Source organism: Eleutherodactylus coqui, chromosome 3, assembly GCF_035609145.1.
Source record: "Eleutherodactylus coqui strain aEleCoq1 chromosome 3, aEleCoq1.hap1, whole genome shotgun sequence".
NCBI classification, from domain to species: Eukaryota; Metazoa; Chordata; class Amphibia; order Anura; family Eleutherodactylidae; genus Eleutherodactylus; species Eleutherodactylus coqui.
The window spans coordinates 157,031,558-157,055,534 of record NC_089839.1 but is presented as its reverse complement, the minus strand read 5'-3'; the positions used below and the strand labels follow the sequence as shown (position 1 = coordinate 157,055,534).

At 45.0% G+C, this 23,977-nt stretch overlaps 1 protein-coding gene across 1 annotated transcript in view; it reads right to left on the bottom strand.

Annotated features, from left to right (window-relative positions):
- CACNA1I (calcium voltage-gated channel subunit alpha1 I) overlaps positions 1-23,977 on the bottom strand; it is a 459,267-nt gene that overhangs the window by 267,674 nt on the left and 167,616 nt on the right. Inside the window, exons 7-8 of the mRNA XM_066596427.1 lie at positions 19,427-19,733; positions 12,455-12,834 (exon numbers count right to left, since the gene is read on the bottom strand). Of these exons, the coding sequence (XP_066452524.1) occupies positions 12,455-12,834; positions 19,427-19,733 (687 nt within the window). The remainder of the gene's footprint in view (positions 1-12,454; positions 12,835-19,426; positions 19,734-23,977) is intronic.

The following is a 23,977-nucleotide window of genomic DNA, read 5'->3' as shown; positions in this document are numbered from 1 at the left end:
TCTTCTCTGCCACAGCTGTTACAGCTATGGCAGAGGAGAACTATCTTTATGCTGACAGTGGGGGGGGGGGCACTCTTGCCGCTATTGTGGCTTAATAGTGGGACCTGGGAACTTGAGATGCAGCCCAACATGTAGCCCCTCGCCTGCTTTATCCGTTGCTGTGTCGTTCCCATCACTTTCTTGAATTGCCCAGATTTTCACAAATGAAAACCTTAGCGAGCATCGGCGATATACAAAAATGCTCGGGTCGCCCATTGACTTCAATGGGGTTCGTTACTCGAAACGAACCCTCGAGTATCGCGAAAAGTTCGTCCCGGGTAACGAGCACCCGAGCATTTTGGTGCTCGCTCATCTCTAGTGCTTAACACATGAATTAGATGTGTCAATTAGATGCATCTGGGCTCATCCTTGCTAGGAGAGAGAGTACATTTCTGGCATAATTTATAACAGTTTCTGGTATTAATTATACGTAATTATGTCAGGTCCAGGGCACCCATGCCCCCTCCTCACAAGCCACGCCCCCATTTGGGAAAGTGGTGTAGAACATGTACCTGTCTTCATCTAACTTTATACCAGCAGGTCAGCTGATTTACCCCAAACATTTGTCACATTTAAGCCATGGCCATTTCCTGCTGAGTCACACCTCTTTTCGATTACACCCTTCTGTTGAGTATTGCATTATTCTTTATGATTAGAGATGAGCGAACGTACTCGTCCGAGCTTGATACTCGTTCGAGTATTAGTGTGTTCGAGATGCTTGTTACTCGTAACGAGTACCACGCGATGTTCGGGATACTTTCACTTTCATCTCTGAGACGTTAGCGCGCTTTTCTGGCCAATAGAAAGACAGGGAAGGCATTACAACTCCCCCCTGCGACGTTCAAGCCCTATACCACCCCCCTGCAGTGAGTGGCTGGCAAGATCAGGTGTCACCCGAGTATAAAAATCGGCCCCTCCCGCGGCTCGCCACAGATGCATTCTGACAGAGATCAGGGACAGTGCTATCTTGTTGGAGCTGCTATAGGGAGAGCGTTAGGAGTATTTTAGGCTTCAAGAACCCCAACGGTCCTTCTTAGGGCCACATCTAACCATGTGCAGTACTGTGGAGGCTGCTTTTTGCAGTGTTGCACTTTTTTTTTTTTTTGGTATATCGGCCGTGCAGAGCATTGCGCCCTGCAGTAATACTCCAGGGCCAGAAGTGCTTAGGCAGGGACAGAAGACATATTATTGATTGAATATAGGCAGTGGGCCTTTGCAAAAAAATTTGTGGGAAAACATCTATTTGGGCTGCCTGTGAGTGTCCTCAGTGTTCTGGGTCTCTGCTGGGTGTAGTAGTTCTCCAAATTCATACGCAGCCAGCTAAGTGTTACAGCAGGCTTGCGCCAAATTATTTCCTGGCTCTGTCTGGGCTCTGAAATCACCACTGTGTTGCAGTTCACAGTGCAACACTCTGCAGTTCTGTGACATACCCTAGGGCCAGAAGTGCTTAGGCAGGGACAGAAGATATATTATTGATTGAATATAGGCAGTGGGCCTTTGCAAAAAAATTTGTGGGAAAAAATCTATTTGGGCTGCCTGTGACTGTCCTCAGTGTTCTGGGTCTGTGCTGGGTGTAGTAGTTCTCCAAATTCATACGCAGCCAGCTAAGTGTTACAGCAGGCTTGCGCAAAATTATTTCCTGGCGTTCCGTAAGCGAAGTCAGCCTCCAACCACAGGCCAATAAGCGGCACATTTAATTACAGCGTTCTGTTTCTGCACTACTGGTAATACACCATGCTGAGGGGTAGACCTAGAGGACGTGGGCGCGGGTGAGGACGCGGAGGCCCAAGTCAGGGTGTGGGCACAGGCCGAATAATCCACCCACTGTTTCCCAAAGCGCCCCCTCGCGCCATGCCACCCTGCAGAGGTCAAGGTGCTCTACGGTGTGGCAGTTTTTCACAGAGACGCCTGACGACCGATGAACAGTGGTGTGCAACCTTTGTCGCGCCAAGATCTGCTGGGGAGGCACCACCACCAGCATGCGCAGGCATATGATGGCCAAGCACCCCACAAGGTGGGACGAAGGCCGTTCACCGCCTCCAGTTTGCACCACAGCCTCTCCCCCTGTGCCCTAACCTGCCACTGAGATCCAAGCCCCCTCTGAGGACACAGGCACTACCGTCTCCTGGCCTGCACCCACACCCTCACCTCCGCTGTCCTCGGCCCCATCCAGCAATGTCTCTCAGCGCAGCGTCCAGATGTCGCTAGCGCCACTGTTTGAGCGCAAGCGCAAGTACGCCGCCACGCACCCGCACGCTAAAGCGTTAAACGTACACATTGCCAAATTGATCAGCCTGGAGATGCTGCCGTATAGGCTTGTGGAAACGGAGGCTTTCAAAAGCATGATGGCGGCGGCGGCCCCGCGCTACTCGGTTCCCAGTCGCCACTACTTTTCCCGATGTGCCGTCCCAGCCCTGCACGACCACGTCTCCCGCAACATTGTACGCGCCCTCACCAACGCGGTTACTGCCCAGGTCCACTTAACAACAGACACGTGGACAAGCACAGGCGGGCAGGGCCACTATATCTCCCTGACGGCACATTGAGTGAATTTAGTGCAGGCTGGGACAGAGTCAGAGCCTGGGACCGCTCACGTCCTACCCACCCCCCGAATTGCGTGCCCCAGCTCGGTGGTGGTATCTGCGGCGGTGTATGCTTCCTCCACTAAACCACCCTCCTCCTCCTACGCAACCTCTGTCTCACAATCAAGATGTGTCAGCAGCAGCACATCGCCAGCAGTTGGTGTCGCGCGGCATGGCAGCACAGCGGTGGGCAAGCGCCAGCAGGCCGTGCTGAAACTACTCAGCTTAGGAGAGAAGAGTCAGACGGCCCACGAACTGCTGCAGGGTCTGACAGAGCAGACCGACCGCTGGCTTGCGCCGCTGAGCCTCCAACCGGGCATGGTCGTGTGTGACAACGGCCGTAAACTGGTGGCGGCTCTGCAGCTCGGCAGCCTCATGCACGTGCCATGCCTGGCCCATGTCTTTAATTTGGTGGTTCAGCGCTTTCTGAAAAGCTACCCACACTTGTCAGACCTGCTCGGAAAGGTGCGCCAGCTCTGCGCACACTTCCGCAACTCCAAGACGAACGCTGCCACCCTGCGGACCCTGCAACATTGGTTTCATCTGCCAGTGCACCGATTGCTGTGCGATGTGCCCACACAGTGGAACTCTACGCTCCACATGTTGGCCAGGCTCTATGAGCAGCGTACAGCTATTGCGGAATACCAACTCCAACATGGGCGGCGTAGTGGGAGTCAGCCTCCTCAATTATTTACAGAAGAGTGGGCCTGGTTGGCAGCCATCTGCCAGGTCCTTGGAAACTTTGAGGAGTCTACCCAGATGCTGAGTGGTGATGCTGCAATCATTAGCGTCACCATTCCTCTGCTATGCCTCTTGAGAAGTTCCCTGCAAAGCATAAAGGCAGACGCTTTGCAATCGGAAACGGAGGCGGGGGAAGACAGTATGTCGCTGGATATTCAGAGCACCCTCATGTCTATATCTCAGCGCGTTGAGGAGGAGGGGGAAGAGCATGAGGAGGAGGGGGAAGAGACAGCTTGGCCTAGTGCTGAGGGTACAGATGCTGCTTGCCTGTCATCCTTTCAGCGTGTATGGCCAGAAGAGGAGGAGGAGGGGGAGGAGCATGAGGAGGAGGGGGAAGAGACAGCTTGGCCCACTGCTGAGGGTACAGATGCTGCTTGCCTGTCATCCTTTCAGCGTGTATGGCCAGAGGAGGAGGAGGATCCTGAAAGTGATCTTCCGAGTGAGGACAGCCATGTGTTGCGTACAGGTACCCTGGCACACATGGCTGACTTCATGTTAGGATGCCTTTCTCGTGACCCTCACGTTACACGCATTCTGGCCACTACGGATTACTGGCTGTACACAATGCTCGACCCACGGTATAAGGAGAGCCTTTCCACTCTCATTCCCGAAGAGGAAAGGGGTTCGAGAATGATGCTATACCACAGGGCGCTGGTGGACAAACTGATGGTAAACTTCCCATCCGACAGCGCTAGTGGCCGAAGGCGCATCTCCGCGACCCAGGTAGCAGGGGAGGCGCAGAGATCAGGCAGCATGTACAGCGCAGGCAGGGGAACATTATCCAAGGCCTTTGCCAGCTTTATGGCTCCCCAGCAAGACTGTGTCACCGCTCCCCAGTCAAGGCTGAGTTGGCGGGAGCACTGTAAAAGGATGATGAGGGAGTACGTAGCCGATCGCACGAACGTCCTCGGTGATGCCTCTGCCCCCTACAACTACTGGGTGTCGAAGCTGGACACGTGGCCTGAACTCGTGCTGTATGCCCTGGAGGTGCTTGCTTGTCCTGCGGCTAGCATCTTGTCAGAGAGTGTGTTTAGTGTGGCTGGGGGAATCATCACGGATAAGCGTACCCACCTGTCAACCGACAGTGCCGACAGGCTTACACTCATCAAGATGAACAAAGCCTGGATTTCCCCAGACTTCTCTTCTCCACCAGCGGACAGCAGCGATACCTAAACCATACGTAGGTTGCACCCGCGGATGGAAGCATCATTCTCTATCACCATCCAAAACGGGGACCTTTTTGCTTCATCAATCTGTGTACAATATTCCTCCTCCTCCTCCTGCTCCTCCTCCTGAAACCTCACATAATCACGCCGAACGGGCAATTTTTCTTAGGCCCACAAGGCTCAGTCATATAATTTTTCGAAACAATTTTTATACGTTTCAATGCTCATTAAAGCGTTGAAACTTTCACCTCAACCAATTTTTATTTTTACTGGGCTGCCTCCAGGCCTAGTTACCAATTAAGCCACATTAACCAAAGCGATTAATGGGTTTCACCTGCCCTCTTGGATAGGCATGGGCAATTTTTCTGACGTACATTAGTACTGTTGGTACACCAATTTTTAGGGGGCCCTCGCCTACAGTGTAATCCAATTAATTTTTAGCCCACCTGCATTACAGCTGACGTTACATCAGCTGTGTTGGGCACTGCAATGGGATATATTTATGTACTGCCGGTGGCTTCCTGGCACCCACCCATGCTGTGGGTCCACAGGGAGTTGTAACTGCATGTGTCCACTTCTAAAGAACCCCAGTCTAACTGGGGCATGCAGTGTGGGCCGAAGCCCACCTGCATTAAACATGACATTATTACCTCAGCTGTGATGGGCACTGCAATGGGATATATTTATGTACCGCCGGTGGCTTCCTGGCACCCATCCATGCTGTGGGTCCACAGGGAGTTGTAACTGCATCTGTCCACTTCTAAAGAACCCCAGTCTGACTGGGGCATGCAGTGTGGGCCGAAGCCCACCTGCATTTTATCTGACGTTAGCTCTGCTGTCCAGGGCACTGCAATGGGATACATTTATGTACAGCCGGTGGGTTCCAGGGAGCCACCCATGCTGTGGGTGCACACGGAATTCCCATTGCGGCGTTGTACCTGCCTGTGACTATTTATAAAAAAACGCGGTCTGACTGGGGCATGCAGACACCTTGACAGAATGAATAGTGTGTGGCACATAGGTTCCCTTATTGCTATGCCCACGTGTGCAGCTCCAGATGGAGGTGGCACAGGATTGGATTTCTCATTGCTTCTGTACAGCATTGTGGACTATCGCCCCGCCCCTTTTAAAGAGGGTCGCTGCCTAGCCGTGCCAACCCTCTGCAGTGTGTGCCTGCGGTTCCTCTGGCAGACGCACTTATAAATAGACATGAGGGTGGCGTGGCATGAGGGCAGCTGAAGGCTGGGCAGGGACAGTTTGGTGTGCGCTGTGGACACTGGGTCATTGGGGGAGGGTTTGGTCAGCATGTAACCCAGGAGAAGTGGCAGTGGAGTGTCATGCAGGCAGTGATTGTGCTTTGTTGGAGGTAGTGTGGTGCTTAGCTAAGGTATGCATTGCTAATGAGGGCTTTTCAGAAGTAAAAATTGTTGGGAGGGGGGGGCCCACTCTTGCCGCTATTGTGGCTTAATAGTGGGACCTGGGAACTTGAGATGCAGCCCAACATGTAGCCCCTCGCCTGCCCTATCTGTTGCTGTGTCGTTCCCATCACTTTCTTGAATTGCCCAGATTTTCACAAACGAAAACCTTAGCGAGCATCGGCGATATACAAAAATGCTCGGGTCGCCCATTGACTTCAATGGGGTTCGTTATTCGAAACGAACCCTCGAGCATCGCGAAAAGTTCGTCTCAAGTAACGAGCACCCGAGCATTTTGGTGCTCGCTCATCTCTATTTATGATACATTTGCTTCTTAAGTTAAAAACTTGATCTGACCTAATGTTCCAAAAATTCTTAAAGTGATATTTTACAGTAAGGGTTAAAGGGGTTGTCCCGCGAAAGCAAGTGGGTCTATACACTTCTGTATGGCCATATTAATGCACTTTGTAATGTACATTGTGCATTAATTATGAGCCATACAGAAGTTATCAAAAGTTATTCACTTACCTGTTCCGTTGCTAGCGTCCTCGTTTCCATGGAGCCGTCTAATTTTCAGCGTCTAATCGCCAGATTAGACGCGCTTGCGCAGTCCGGGTCTTCTTCTTTTCTGAATGGGGCCTCTCGTGCCGGAGAGCGGCTCCGTGTAGCTCCGCCCCGTCACGTGTCGATTCCAGCCAATCAGGAGGCTGGAATCGGCAATGGACCGCACAGAAGCCCTGCGGTCCACCGAGGGAGAAGATCCCGGCGGCCATCTTCACAAGGTAAGTATGAAGACGCCGGACCGCGGGGATTCAGGTAAGCGCTGTGCAGTTTTTTTTTTAAGTCCCTGCATCGGGTTTGTCTCGCGCCGAACGGGGGGGCTGTTGAAAAAAAACAAAAAACGTTTTGGCGCGGGACAACCCCTTTAAGCATAATGCTATTAGTAAATCTCTCCTGTTACGTATTAATCTTGGAGGAACATTGCTAAAGTATTTTATGCCAGTTTCTGGAGTACGTAAGTCACAAATTTGTGTAAAACTGGTGCATTTGACTTTTGATTTTTTTGCCCAGCCTCGCCTCATCTGTAAAAAGTGTGTGGGGCTTATTGAGAACGGCATGGCCTGGACTGAGAGATTCATTTATAATTTACACCAAAAATAATTCCAGGAATGTGCACCAGTTTGAACTTAGTGGACATTTCTGTGTAGGTACTGAGATGCACGCGTCTCTTCATGTATTAGGTGCCGATGTAAATTATACTAAGAGCCATGTTGGAAATGCCGGGCTTAATAAATTTGCCCCCTTATGTCTATGCAGGGGAATTATAAGACTGGTTTCACACAGGGCGGATTTGCCGCACAAATCTCACGGTTTTGCTGCAGTGAAAAACTGCAAGATTTCCGCAGGATAAGCGCAGCTACAAAACCTGCGGCATTTAGCCGTGGGATTTAGAGCAGCTTCGTCGCATGCTTTTCCGCTGCGGCCGGCTCTCCCATAGAAAGGAGTGAGGCCGCAGCGGAAAAAAAAAAAGAATTGACATGCTGTGTGCTGGGAATCCGCTCCACAGCGCCGGCTAATGCCAACTTTATCTCAACGGATTGTCTGCCCCGTGTAGATGTGATTTTTGACAAATCTCGTCCACATAGCTGGCTAATCCCAGGATTAGCGGCCACAGGCGGATTTCCCGCAGCGAATTCTGGAGGGAAATTTCACAACAAATCCGCCCTGTGTGAACCCAGCCTTAGTATCAGATAAACAAAGTTCTAAACGAAATTTAATAAGAAAGCAATTGGAAATTTGCCTTCCTAACTAAAATGTAGATTCCTTGTCCTTAATCTGCTACCGTAATAGAAAAGTGTGAGAAAACAAGAAAAATGAAAGAATGATTCGTCCATGAGGAGGACTTCTCGTTTCTTACTATAGTTGGTCTCTAGTTTGGACAGCTGGTTCTTTTTTCTTGCCAGCTCTCCTGTCAGAGGTCGTCTGGAAGTACTGTATACTATGTGCCGACTTAGTATTTGCTTGTGACAAGTGAATGAGAGATACAAGACAGGGCAATTCTTTGTATTCCGAGAATGCTGTTGTAGCAAAAAGAAAGCGATCCTAATCAGATCCCCTTTGATATTCTGGTAGGGCAAACAATCTTTCTGATTCTCTTATTTTTACTAATCCAGTTGTATTTTTAAAGGGAATGTATCATCAGAAAAGAAACTATTGTTTAAATCACGTTAATGTTACACATACTTTGGAGAATTTTTTATTATTATTTTTTTATTATTTCCCAGGTCACTATTTCTATTATTTACAAATCCTGAAATGTTGCAGTTTTCATTTTCATACAGTAACTGAGCATCATAATTGTCACTTCCTGTTCTGGGAGTCACATTTATGTATGCTAGAATAGGTTAGCCCCCTATATTCTGACAGCAAGGTTTGAAAGGAAACCATACAAAAGACACTACAGCACCAATGCTGGGCATAATCTTCCTACCAGTAAATTGTGACTCATACGGCGATCATCTACAATATAAATATAATGGTTACGCACCGTTTTGTTTTACTTCACATTTTTACTAGGAAGGAATGAAATCTCTTCTGTAAAAGACATTTTGTGTCTGTCTTGATTCTTCAAAACATTGTAAAGGCATCCCGCAGCTCTCTGTATTACAACTCCCACTATGAGGGAAATTAGTAATAGTTCAGCAAGACCTGGAGAACTGCAGCTTTCTTAACAATAATCTAAATAGCCAGTGAACACCGTGATATAGTCAAGATAGATTTAAATCACAAACTCAAACAACCGTCTATGAGGCCCATGAAGAGTCGCGTAGAGAAATCAGTTAACTGCTTTGTATTTTATTAACTCCTTAGTGACAAGCCTACCAAATGATTTTCATCATCACATTGCAAGAGCCATAGCTTGTTGTCATAGGTGGGCTTGTTATTTGTGGGATGAGTTGTATATTTTAATGGCACCATTCTGGGGTACATGTGTCTTTTTTCGGCCTTACATACTATGTTACTATGTCAGGCTTCTGGCTGCTATGGGAACCCATTGGTCCTTTGTACTGCAGGGTGCCAATGGGTGACAGACAAAAAGCCCCATCCCTTTGTCATCTGCTCACATGCAGAAGTTGCTATTGATTGTGGCATGTAAGGGATTAAAACTGCCAGGATCTGGGGTTTCCCTGTTCTTTCCAGTCAGAGCAGGAGCCTGGCTGTTAGTAATCAGCCAAGCCACCACCTTATGGGCTCATTGACATGAACATAACATTCTGCGCTGTTAGCAGCGCCCAGACCTCTCTTCCAATAGGAACCAATAGATTCCTATAGAAGCGATCACTTGGAGGTTGTTAGGTGCGCAAAACTCACAACTCAAAAGATAGGATATGTGAGTGCAAACTTGCATGTCGTCTCCAGAGTGCGGGAAAACATAGGACATATCCTATCTTTGCTGCATGCTTTCCATAGGCTCCTTGGGAGCCTTGAAAGCATGCAGCATGCACCTCGGAGCATGTGAACGGCTGTTTCAGGGAGCTTGAAGCAACCCGTTCACGCGATCCTCGCTGTGCTCACTGCTAACAACGCAGAATATTACTCTCATCTGAAAAAGCTCTAAGTGATGTATGTGGAGGTTTACAGCCCATTAGTGAGGTCATTAAAAGGCTTTTTGGCTGTCACTAAAGGGCTATCTTTGAATAAAACCTTTACCTTTTTTATTTTTCCATTCACATCGCCATATGAGTTTGGGTACATAAAATGTATTGTTAAACCTTTTTTTCTACAGCGTTAATCATGCTACATAAATAACATGATGATTTTTTTTTCCATCACTGCATTCAAAATCCCATAACATTTTAAATTTTATCATGCACGGAGCTCTGTGAGGGCTTGTTTTTTGCATGATACACTGATGTTTTCATTGGTACCATTTTAGTGTACATTTGTCTTTTTTTATAATTTTTATTGTGTTTTTTGGGAGGCAAAATGAACAAATTAAGCATTTTGCCTGTGTTTTTAGGGTCTTTGTTAACAGTTTTTGCCATGCAGGATAAATAGTGTTCGATCTATTGTACAGGTCGTTACAAATACAAAGATATCAAACATGTTTTTTTTATTTTTTTACTTTATATACAAATAGGGGAAATTGTGCAGGGTTTATTTTTGTTATATTTTTATACTATTTTTTTTCTTTTTAGTCCCTATAGGGGACTTGAACCATAAAAGCTATGATTGCTAATGCATTGCAGTACTCCTGTACTGCAATGCATTATCCCTCACAATAGATGATCGCGGGCCATGGCAGTCCTGGACACCAGTTTACATCATCCGGTTGCCAATGCAACCCTCCGGCCCTCTGCGATTACATCATGGATTGCTGGTGATGTCACAATGGTAGTGCGCTCCCTCTGTGAACCCTTTGCATGTCATTATATATTATTATATACATAGATTGTGGCATGTAAGGGGTTAAGAGTGGGGATCGATGTACTTATTGATCCCTGCTGATGTAGCAGGAGGCCGGCAGTCCATCACAGCCAGCTCCCGCTGTGGGAGGATGTAGGCTCACTTCTGAGTCCGTGCCATCCACAGGCAGTAAGTTTACATCTTGTTGCATTAAATACCCTCCAACCATGATGTAAACTTACGTCCTGTGGTCTTAAGGAGTTAAAATGCTACTGTCATGCCTACATCATCCTGGTCACTTGCTTTGAATGAGAATGATGCCTGACAAGATTGCTTGTGTAAGCAAAGGTGGTCACATCCAATTGTCAAGCCACCTCTCAAAGGTGCAGGAGAAATAAAATGAAACTTGAAGTGATGAGATGGTTGAGATGGTGAAACTCACTCTATCTCCCCACCCCCACACATCCGGGAAGGCTCATTAAATATCAATATTCGTTCATTCAAAGCAGAAGCTGCTGGTGCCGGTCAGGAAAACCCAAATTTATTCCATAAGATAGGTAAAAAAAACACATGAAACACGTTTCAATGCCAGGCCTACGCCTTCTTCAGGCCAATAGAAATGATATCAAACAAGGATGTCACTAAAACTATGTGCCACTATTAATTACAGTGATCTAGAATAGCTCACATCATTAATAAGGACAATAAGCTCATAGAAAAGTATATAAACATATAAATTAAAATCAATGACAAATGTATTAAAGAGGAGCATGTATAAGTATAAATATACGCAAATCCTAAACCCATAGATAAGTAGACCGAAGAAGCATCAAGGCCTTTGCGCTGTGGTGCTGGCGGCATATGCTGAGCATACCATGGACAGAGATGGTCACAAATAAGGTGATCCTAGACCGCGTCAAACCAAAAGTATCACCAGAAAGCAAAATTATCAAACAATGGCTTTCATACTTTGGTCATGTCATATGAGCCAATTCTCTAGAAACAACATTAATGCTTGGCACAATCAGGGGGTCCAGAAGAAGAGGATTCCAAAGAAGACGCTGGCTAGACACGGTCAAGGTTGACACGAACATCACTGTGGAAAATCTGAAGGAAGGGGCCAAAGACAGGGAAGCATGGCGTATGCTGATCCACAAGGTGACCGAAAGTCGGCAACGACTGAACGGATAAATCATCATCAAACCCATAAATAAAATGATTGGCTAAAAGATATACAGACTGATCTTTCTAAATAAATAGCAGACTGGAAATAAAACCATGATGCAATATTAAAATCCTAAAACACAAAAGTGAAGCATAAATGGAAGAAGTAAACTAAATAAAATGAGCTAAGAAACCATAGAAGGTGTGTATAAAATGTATAGACTGTGTCGGCACACACTTCCATTACAAGGGAAATGTTGAAACTCAGTTGTCAATTCAGTTATATATTTCCAGGAGGAATAACAAAGGGTCAGCACAACGTAGAGGTCTTAGAGAAGATGCTCTAAAATGTTTGTATAATGGGGAACACAAGTATATTATTTACAATAGGCACGTCAGAAGAGGTAACAATTCATCTTTAGTATAAACCCTTCAGTGACTCATCAAGTGACATGTGTTTCCAGTGTTCTGTTCCTTTGAGCTCCCCTCTATGTAAACATTTACTGTAAGTCCCCAGACTTGTGTCAGGAAGGGTATCATCTCTCCTTAAGGAGAGCACCTAGGAGGTGAGTAAGGAGACATATAAGGCCATCCATGCTCCTCTGGGAAATATGTAAATAAGGGAGATGGAACAATACCTCTGCAGCGCCACCTATTGGAAGGCAGCATTCCTGCAAGTCAATGTCAGACTCGTTATACAAGTCTTTATAACAATGACTGGGAATCAAAAACCAAAATGTTTTCTGGCTTTTGGTTTTCACCCCCAGTCATTGTTATAAAGACCTGTATAATGGCTTGGATATTGGTTTGCAGGAATGCTGCCTTCCAATAGGTGACACTGCAGGGGTATTGTTCCATTATGCCCAGACTTGTGTAACACATAATTAAATTGCAATTAATTTTAGTAAAGCAAACATGCAGGCAAATGACTAAGACTCACCTGTTCATGGTGCTCAATGCCCATACTGATAGTGTTCACAAGAATAGCTATCATAATTCCACGGTTAAAGTATTTGCTGTCCACTATGCCTCTGAGCTTCACACGGATTTCTACACAGAGTCTTTCACAAAAGCCTTCATCACCATCTTCCTCTGCCTCTTTGTCAAGCTCAGTCATGCTGCCACCACTTTCCTTCTCACTGACTTGTCCCTGTGGCTCGTCTTGACTGGACTTGATGCTGTCTGGCACTGAAAGTTTTCGTCCATCATCCCATTTTGTACATTGAGGGCAGTTTGAAAGGTCAGATGTTAAAGTCATTGCAATGGGCTGTACGATGGCATGAGGAGTATAATCCAGTTGACTGTGCTTTTGACATACCCCTATAAAAAGAGAAAACAGTCAGTTACTGTTATTTTGTGATGTGGAACCTTACTAGTAGGGTACACCATCCACTGTCTAGTGCTCAGTTACAGCTGATCACAAGTGATGTCATGATGGTTGCCATGTACCACTGGTCAAGACATAGAGTTCAACATGGTATTGCAGATAACACTCCAGGACCTAAAGTTAAAGATTCCCCAAAAATGCAAGAAGAGGAATGCTTTCCATTTGTCCATTGATCTATGTTTCTGTTGTGTCATAGATACATTCAAAAAAGATCATATTCATGAAGTCAGTGAATGTCATAGGGAATGATCCGCCATGCGGAATCTTGTCTATGAGCTGGAATGGAGAGCTGGTCTGTAACAGCATGTCTCATTCGGATAGATGTCAAGAAGTCCATGTATTACAGGTTGGCTCTTCATCTAAATGGCTGTCCTGTAATACTACATTTGCCCTTCAGTGGCTGCAGAAGTTGAAATGTGTGGCTGGCCACAGCTTGTCCAGGTAAAATCAGCTGTTTGCTGGGAATGCTGAGAGTGGCGCATACTAAAAATGGTTGTATCTGATGGGAGAACTGCTTGAAAGAAGTAGTAGGAATTAATGCACTTTGTAGAGAACCCATTTGACATCTCTTGCAGAATAATGTTACTGAAAATACAAGGCTACATTAGCGCATGAACGTTTTTTTTTTAGTTTTCAAACTTTGCACTAGTGCTTGCGAGTTTGAATATAAAGGGGAAGATAGGGCAAGTACTATCTTTTTTCATGGGTACTATAAACATGCGGAAATTCTAATAGTGAGAACAAATCCATTGAAATCAATGGTTTCATTTTGTTCAGTTATCACGAAAATCACAGCCACTTAACGGGACTAAAGCACATCCACCTGTTTAATCCCTAAGCCCTAAGAATGATCCTTAGCTTCAGATGTCATTGCATAGATGTATCCACCCTTACCATACCTTTTCTCAAAACAAGTTAAAAACTCCAATTTCTCAATGCAAGTTCAACACATTATTGTGACATGGCAGCAAAACACCTGACAGGCCACAACTTATCACAACCACTCGGTGGCCACATACTGAAATGCACTGTGTAGCATAGACATCTTCCAACAGAGTAACACAAAATCATTTGTAACGGGTCCTGTTGTGGTATTTGTCATTGGATATGATGAGTCAAGTGGAAAATTAAAGACAGATATATCTCTATGTTATATTTCCAGTAGCAGAGGGGTTTATGCATGTATCTATGGCATCAGAAGATTGTTTTGAGTGATTTCCCCTTTAATTTATCATAATGACTTCTACAAATTAATGAAATAAGCACTGATGACATATAGCACTGCTCTCTCTTTTTATTCTGCAGTTTCTAATACTATAAGATCTGTTAAAGTTTCCGTCAGGATTTGACAATGTTTCGAAAGTTCCTATTTGCACTAATCTAAATCCTAAATGTAATACATGGTGATTGGTGACATGTAATATAATATAATGATAGAATGGTTATCTGTAATTCAATGCAAAGTATCTTCAATACTGAGAATGAATGTGGTTCTTAGTGAAGTTTTTCCTTCTTGGTACTGCCCTTGCTGTCATCTTAGTTTTACGTCTCTTTGTATTTACCATATTTTATCTCCTAATGTTCTGATAATAATTAATAGATGAGAACGTTGAACTTCTTCCTTTGTAGTGAAATATCACCTTTACTGGCAGTTCGAAATCACTGAATGGTCTTAGAGTTTTAATTCCCACACACTGCATGGTCTAGATATGGTCCAAAAACACCCCCATGGTATGCTGGTAAAAACACATGTAAGTCATGGTGTTTGTGAAACAAATCTAAAGTGGTGTTCCAAGGCTTCAATTCTTTTATTGTTTTATTTTATGATTCGTTCCTCTAGTCTTTGCGCCTCTAGCACTCTGGATGGCATATTGCTTTATATGTAATCACCTGGTCCAGCATTTAGTCTCTCAAAAACACAGCAAGGGAAAGCAGCAGGCGTAGCTAAGTAGTATGAGGTAGCTTCGACTACTTGTTGTTGGTAAAACTATAGTCCTGCGGCGATTCTGAAACTGGTTGAGTTAAATACCATCAATGAGAAGCTTTTGTGCCTTTTCAACATCGCAGCTTTACAGCATGTATACATATCTACAAACACATGGCTTAGTGTCAGGTAACTCCTTTGATTTCTTTAAATTTCATCATCTGCACAAGCTGTGGCACTGCATACAGGTAATATACAGCTGAGTCACTTTATTGTGACCACCTCCTACTTTCGACGTCAGTAGCATGTAGCCCATCAAGGAAGTAATGGCTTGCTTGGTGGATATATTAAGTGCGATATGTTGTTTGCTCACAAATCCCTTGTTGTTTTCATGGGTAAAAGTGGCAAAAAGGGAAGATTATTGGCTTTCTGGCCAAGGATTGTGATATTTCTTGATCAGTAGAGATTGTAAACTGTTTGTGTACTGCTGTGGTGAAAGTGTATCATGAGTGGACAAATGGCATCATTGGAAATAACTGATGTGGAAACTGCAGAGTACCAGGTGCTATCGATGTGAGAGGTGAAGGTCAGCTATGAAGTTGCACAAGGACCGACAAATATGCTACAGTGGAGCCGCTCACCATGAAAATGAGCCAAGGGGCTACTAGACATGTGTCTAAAACAACAGCTCAGCAAACCCTACTGAGTATGGGGCTCCAAAGCGGACGGATGGTTACTATGCTAACATCGAAAGAAAAGGCTTCAATTTCTCTTCTCTGATGAGTCATGTTTTCTTCTTCATCAAACAGATGGACATTGGTGTGTCAAACAAGAAACATCATAGAACAAATATCCTGCCCATGGTGGCAGTGTTAAGGTCTGGGGAATTGTTTTGAAACATTCTATGGGCCTGCTCATCCATATCCAAAGAGGTCCTGCAGAAGATGGAGTGTGTGTTATCAGATCCTGTAAATGAGCTATATACTAAAACACCAAGCTTTTCCAGTAATATAAGGTTGATTTTCAGAAGGTACTTTTGTCTATGATTGTGTCTAGAGATGAGCGAGCACCAAAATGCTCGAGTGCTCGTTACTCAAGACGAACTTTCAGTGATGCTCGAGAGTTCGTTTCGAGTAACGAACCCCATTGAAGTCAATGGGCGACTTGAGCATTTTTGTATATCGCCGATGCTCGCTAAGGTTTTCATTTGTGAAAACCTGGGAAATTCAAGAAAGTGATGGGAACGACACAGAAACGGATAGGGCAGGCGAGGGGCTACATGTTGGGCTGCATCTCAAGTTCCCAGGTCCCACTATTAAGCCACAATAGTGGCAAGAGTGAGACCCCCCCCCCCACACACACACACACTGTCAGCATAAAGATCGTTCTCCTCTGCCACAGCTGTAACAGCTGTGGCAGAGAAGAACGATGTTAGCCCATTGAATTCAATGGAGCCGGCAATACAGCTGGCTCCATTGAAAGCAATGGGCTGCCGGCGATCGTGGGATGAATTGTCGGGAAGGGCTTAAATATATAAGCCCTTCCCTGCAATTCATCCAGAAATGTGTAAAAATTTAAAAAAAATATACTCACCTTGTCCCGGCAGAACGATGTTAGCCCATTGAGTTCAATGGAGCCGGCAATACAGCTCGCTCCATTGAAAGCAATGGGCTGCCGGCGATCGCGGGATGAATTGTCGGGAAAGGGTTAAATATATAAGTCCTTCCCTGCAATTCATCCAGAAATGTGTAAAAATAAAAAATATATATATACTCACCTGGTCCCGGCAGACGGAGTTCAGCGCGGCCAGCGGCAGTCCTCCTGAACTGCTCTGAACAGCTGTGAGTAGTATTCAGCAGCCGGGGATTTAAAATCCCCGCCTGCTGAATGAGCTGCCTCTAATTGGTCACAGCCTGACCAATCAGAGGCAGATTCCACTCACACACACATTCATGAATTTATGAATGGGTGAGTGACTGCTGCCTCTCATCTGATTGGTCCCGCTGAGCCAATCAGAGGCAGCAGTCACACACCCATTCATAAATTCATGAATGGGTGTGTGAGTGGAATCTGCCTCTGATTGGTCAGGCTGTGACCAATTAGAGGCAGCTCATTCAGCAGGCGGGGATTTTAGATCCCCGGCTGCTGAATACTACTCACAACTGTTCAGAGCAGTTCAGGAGGACTGCCGCTGGCCGCGCTGAACTCCGTCTGCCGGGACCAGGTGAATATATATATATTTTTTATTTTTACACATTTCTGGATGAATTGCAGGGAAGGGCTTATATATTTAACCCCTTCCCGACAATTCATCCCGCGATCGCCGGCAGCCCATTGCTTTTAATGGAGCCGGCTGTATTGCCAGCTCCATTGAATTCAATGGGCTAACATCGTTCTGCCGGGACAAGGTGAGTATATATATATATATTTTTTTTTACACATTTCTGGATGAATTGCAGGGAAGGGCTTATATATTTAAGCCCTTCCTGACAATCCATCCCGCGCTCGCCGGCAGGCCATTGCTTTCAATGGAGCCGGCTGTATTGCCGGCTCCATTGAATTCAATGGTCAGTGCTCGTTTAATTGAGACGAGTACCGTGTGGTGCTCGTCTCGAGTAACGAGCATCTCGAGCACCCTAATACTCGAACGAGCATCAAGCTCGGACGAGTATGCTCGCTCATCTCTAATTGTGTCCAATACTGAAGCTCAACCCCATTTACAGTACTTGAATGGCACTGAGCTGCTGTACCAGGCATAGCAACAATAAGTAATGTGCCTAAACAAGACTCAGCTCTTGCATAGAGCCCTTGAAGTGTAATTACATAATTGTACTAATGGTTCTGGGAAATTGAATAAATATGACTTAGACTGTGCTTTTAATATCTTGGGAACTGTCATGTCTTAAAAGTGGTGGCTAGCATAGAGTTTAGTTAGAGAAGGACAGTGCAATCTAGTAACACAGCTCAGTTACTCAGCTTATTCACAGGCAATTAGCACTAAGCAAAAGTTACATATATTGTTCTAGAGTTCTAGAAAGGCAGGGGAGAGAAGAAAGTTTTGTTGCACAATGTCATCTTAGACAGCTGGTTCAGGGGACAGTTCCTAATAGCAATTTCTGGATCCAACGTCTCGAGAAATAAAAGGTGCATAGTATGGGCTGAAGATTTCTGGGGTGCGGTGAGAAACTCACATCAACAGTATGGAATCAAATAGAGAAGCAACAGCACTTACACTACCATTCAGGATAGGACTTTGGAAACTTGGATTGTAGTGGACTTTTGCCATCATCATCTGGATGGTGAACAAATGTGAGTTAACTGTAACCCTTTCTGTCTCCCTGGACTCTCTTTCACTGGGGGTATCACTCTGCACCAAGATATCACAACAGGGAACAGAGACCTTTCACTATAATTTAGCTGAGTAGGAGAGAGACTTATACTGTAACCACCACCGTGAATATCACCTCCCACTCTGGCACACTATACTTGCTAAATTATTAATCAGCTGATCAGGAAGGGTATGGAATTTTAAAGGGGTTGCCCCTCAAAATGGAGTTATTCCCATCCATTGGATAGGGACTAGCTAACATACAAATGAAGCAGGGCAAGCATGCATTACCACTGCTTCAATCACAATTCTATTCATTTGGGGATGTAAGAGACCCCTATTCTCAAGTACAGTGGGAATCTCAGTGGTTAGGCCCCCACTGATCAGATAGTTATTCCCTGTCCTATGGATAAAGGATAATTTGATTTCATGCTGTATAGTATAAAGCCACTCAATGGTGATTGAGCCTGCCCTGCAGTTTGGTGCTTTTTTTGGCTTCTTTTTCTGTGAGTCATGTCTTTGTGTATTTTTTTCTCTCACCTCTGTGAATTTAATTTAGATAATAGTGAGATAGCGTAGGTTCTGACGGATGCGTGGTGGCCTTGCCATGGCCCATCAGCTTATGTGTTTTGGCAAAAATGCAGACTAACACCCGCATTTATCAGTGTGTGTTTTATTTTTGATGCAGTTTGCTATAGATGCTGAGCAAGCCCAGAATATCATGCCAGTGTCATGCACCGAGGTGGTACATGGCAATTCACTGCTTTTCCAGTAGGGGTTGTATTCGTGTAGGGTGTGTCACACTTATCTATGGCTGACATCCTTGGTATCAGTTCACATGTGCAGACTATGTTTGTTAGCAGTCACCCCTCCCCGAATTTGGGCTTGGTTGAGCTGGCTGGCTGTATACTAGTCAGCATTGAACATTTAGCTTGCTCATATTGCAATCTGGCCCTCTGCATTCTACCAGGGTCTAATGGTGACTGATCCTGCCCTGCAGTCTATCAAATGGTGCGTTTTCTGCTCATATGTTTGAATTTTTGGATGATGCTGAGCTGAATGTTTTATTACAGCGTTTGTAATGCTAAAGAAAACCTTTAAAAATAAAGTGTAATATCACATTGAGTTGTACCACATCTCAACTTCACTATATGGACAATTACAATAAAGGCTTTGATAATCTGCACATTTGGATTCATGCATCTCCTTTCATTGCAAGGATGCCTCCAGTAAGATCATGCCCATTTCTCCTGTTTTCCCATGAGATTCTTACACAACTGGTGCTGTTCTTTTCCATTGATACCCAGCTTAGCGGTGTTGAGCTCAATTCGACTCTGTCTTCGGCTTTGGAGGCTGGTGTAAAGCCCGACTGTACGGCGCTTGGCCTTTCGAAGGATGTGGCAGACATATTGAAAGATTTCCTCATAACAGTCCCCAGGCTCGGCATAACTAGCGACTGTGCTGGAGGATAAGTACAAAGCCCTCTGCTCCTGCATCAGCTGGTGTTCTCGTTGCTTGGTCTCAGAGAACTGAGTGGCTATAACAACCAGGCACAAATTGATCATGAAAAACGATCCGACCTGCAGAAAAGAGAAAAACCAAATTACAATGGTCCGCTGGAAACGCGGGGAACCACAGGCATATTCAGATCTTCACACAGATTTGAAAAACTTCCAGCTCCAGGGAAGAGATAGATTAATTGCTTTTCTTTCTGAAACAATGATAATAGTTACAGCAAATTACCTAAAGCAGGTGCTTTTTGATTGTTAAATCTCCTAGAAAGCCTTTGTTTCTGCCTTTAAGCATTGATCATGGCTGGGCTTTTGAAATTTATCTTCAACATGTTTAACCCATGACAATGCAGAAGCCCACATAATGTGCATTAACTAACGTAACGACTTATATAGTCAAACGATTACATTTGCTAAGACTGGCATATGTCATGCAAGACTAAGGCTTTATTCACACGGGCGCCTCAATCATTGGCCGCCCACATCAAGCCCGAGAATTGCATGAATGAGACAAAGCTGTGATCAATTCGCGGCTAACTCTTATGCCGGAAAATTGCCCATCTGAACGAATGCATTGAAATCCAATGCTTCAGACAGTCACGATTTTCGGACAATGTTTTATCATGGTAAAAAAGGTGCGATAAAACGCCCGTGTGAATAAAGCCTAAATGAAGGAGTGAGTAAATTTGCACCAAATTTATTAAAAGGCTCGTACCTCTTCATAGATTGGATGTATTTGGGGCTGTCTGAGCAACTGAACAAACAAATGAATGCCAAGAGTCCTTTGGTGATCACAAGAAAGGAGAGTTAAAGGGGTTGTCCCATTAAAAGAAGTTTTTGCCTGATTGGTGGGGGCTCCAACCACTGGGACTCTCACTAATCACAAGAACAAGGGTCTCAAAGGTCCTGTAATGCTGCATGAACTCAGCAGACTACTTGGGAGTGTGCATAGAATGAGAGGACTAGTTTTGTCATTCTATAGGCTGGCCTATGTAATCTGCCGCATGCATGTCGTGGCGGCTTTGACAGCAGACAATGAGAAAACGCCAAGGAGGGTAAGTATAATATGCTCATCCTAGACGGAACATTTCAGCTCCTAGAAGCTTATACATTTAGATTATAGGGCTCAAAGGAGCTGATAAGCTCTTTTAAATGGGGTAATTCCAAAGGAACGGGAATACATTTACAAGGGTCTCACTCCACCTTTCCGAAGAACAGGGGTCCCATGTCTCCTCTCCTCTTTTCTGTGGGCTTACTAAAGCCTCTGCAGTAATGAAGAGATTGAATGGAGAGATGGTCGCACATGTAGAATGCCGCTCCATCTACTTTTAATGTTACTGCTGAATATAGCCAAGTCCAAGCGCTTGGCATTTCCATCAGCCTCATTGAAATGAATGGGGCAGCCAATGCTCCATTCAATCTGACGTCACTGCGGGTAAAAGGAGCAAACTTTCAGGGATGAAAAGATGGGGCCCCCATTCTCAGGATCGGTGAAGGTCTCAGCGGTAGTTATAAAGTTATCTTTAAAAATTGTAACTTATCCTTTGAATAGGGAATAACTTTACATTTCGGGGTAACTCCTTTGAAGGGAGAGAAATTGAGTTAAAATAAGTGAATATAAATGATTATGTGAATCCTCTCAATAAAACATATATGATAAAAAAAGTAGCGCTGCATCTGTAGCTTCAGTCTGTAAGGACCCCAGAAAATTGGTCCAGATGACCTCATTGTATATAAAATAAAAAAGATCTGTTATCCTATTTTGGTGTGTGCCTTATATACGAGTACTATACGCAGCAGCTGAGAATTGGTTAATGCATCGGAAACAATATACAGGAGTATTATTTATAGGCTTCCTCTGCTATAAAACAAGATAATACCCAGTCTACAGCTCCGTTCTACAGAATGTAACCGCACGCCACGCTATTCTGCAGAGTGTCAGCTGAGTGACCTCTCTTGGTCTCATTAGTGTGGGTCTACTTGGTGCCTCCACAGAGTCAAACTGTTAGGAAGCTAAATAGCAGGTAACTAAAACAGTTACAAGATACTGATGCTCGCCTCTGCAGAAACACACAGCGTGTGCGAAACGCAGCAGGTCAGCAAAAGCTCCTCATTACACCCACTGCTATGTTTAGATTTCTTTTGTTTTACAATGTAGCATATGAAAGCATCTTTTATGTGAATCAGTAAACAACCTTTACAGGCTTTTGGTGAAATTGGAGAGATTTCATTTCCTCAGCTGGATATTATAGTATTGTTGCTGACTGCTATTTACTGTTTACTTACCTCCTCCAAGTCCAGTCTCTGGTGGAGACATGCAATGTTTACACCACTTAAATCCTACGTTCGTAACTTGTGGTTACGTGTCCTCCGAAGAGTACATGCAATATCTCTAGGGGGATTTGCTATGTGCTTATGCGGCAGCACAGAGTATAATTATAGCCTAGGTTGGTACTTTGATATAACTTGTTTTAGTACAGAGTACTTGACTCAAAGGAGTATTCCAGGACTTACCATAACTCTTGATAACCTGTTCTTAGGATACGCCATTAATAGTTGATCATGGGAACCACCTTCCCACGATCAACTATTGATGGAGTATTCCAAGAACAGTTATCAAGATTTAAGGTAAGTCCTGGAAACCTCCTTTAAGCCAAGTTATCCACTCGGCATCCCCGCTGATCAGCTGTTTGCCCTGCTCATTGTCATTGTGGAGAGAGCCAGGTCCAGTAAAGAGCTTATCAGTTGGGATCTCAAGCAGTGGGTGGACTTCTTCACTGATCAATGACCTATCCTGAGAAACATTATCCTAAAATAGATTTGTCTAGACTATGTTGTCCCATGTAAGAACAACATAGTATGAGGACAGATCTGCTCTTCTAGAAAGAAAACTGACACAAAAAATATTGTGTCATTAAATGTGGCTAATAGGAGGGTTAAAAAATTCTTCGATGGTGGCTATTTGCCAATCAGTACCATATTTTTTTTCTGGGGTTATGACCAATAGGAGTGCATACCGGTCCTTATTGTCACAGAGTAGGACAGTTTGATGACAGAAAAAGCTATGTTACATATATTGATTATGCATGGCTTTACCTCTGCAAAAATCAGTACATACATTATATGCAGTGTTCATTTTCTGCCATGTCTACCCAATGTATCAATATTAGATCTTGGCAGATGCTAGGGCCACTGGTTTTAGGGGTGCATGACTCCTGGGGTAAATATGTTCCACACCTGTTTACCAAACTAGGGTAGACACACTGTTAAATCAGAACCCCAAGGGACCAAATACAACTGCAGGCTTTGGCTGAACATTCAGACCCTAAAGAATTGTTTAGCATGCCAGCAACTGAAGGGGCACTTTCCCATTTTTCCATTCTGCCCTTCAAGAGCCATCATTTTTTATTTTTCCATCGACATAGCTACACGAGGGCTTGTTTTTTGTGCGACGTTTTGTATTTTTTAATGCTACTATTTAATGTACCCTATAATGTGCAGAAAATGTTTAAAAAAATTTAAATGGGGAGAAATAAAAAAGAAATGCAATTGCACAATTTTTCAGGGGGGAAGCAGCATTCACAGTGCACTAAAAATGACATGTGAACTATGGGTCAGTATGATTACGGCAATGCCAAATTTCTATAATTTTTTCGTGCTTTTAAAAGTAAATACATTTTTTGGGGGGGGGGGGGGGGGAGAATGTCGTTGGCGAAGTGAGACACGCGGGAAGACGGCTCCGGCAGAGACAGCAAGCATAAAGAGAATTACCGGCAAAAAGCAGCAGCAAGCAAGAGAGAATGGGACGCAGGAGAGCCCACAGCACCTCGGGATGTCTATCCGAGCTGGAGAAGGGCAGGATGGAGCACTTCTTGCGCCCACAAACAGACACGGCCAGCGGGCGCAGCAGAACAAAGATGGCGCCGGCAGGAAGCGCAGCGGGACATAGCGGCGGCGCGGGCTATAAGGAGATGCCAGGAGTGACAAGTGCCGGCATGAAGAGCCAGCCACGGCACTCACAGCCTGAGGCAGCAGCAGCCGACAGCGGAGAGCTGGAAGGGGAGCCCGAGAGAGAGGAAGAGCAGCAGCGCGGCAGCATGTCTGAGGGGGAGGCACCAGACGGGATGGGCAGCAGCAAGGGCTCTCTGGAGGAGTTAAGCCGAGAGCATGGAGTAGCAGAGGAGGACCAGCTTCCACCCAGGGGATCTACAGCCAGCATGGCAAGGGAACGCCTGAGCCACAGAAGGTACTGCACTACCCCCCACATCACACAGCCTAACACAGCAGGCTTAGTGGGAGAGGGACAGGCTCAT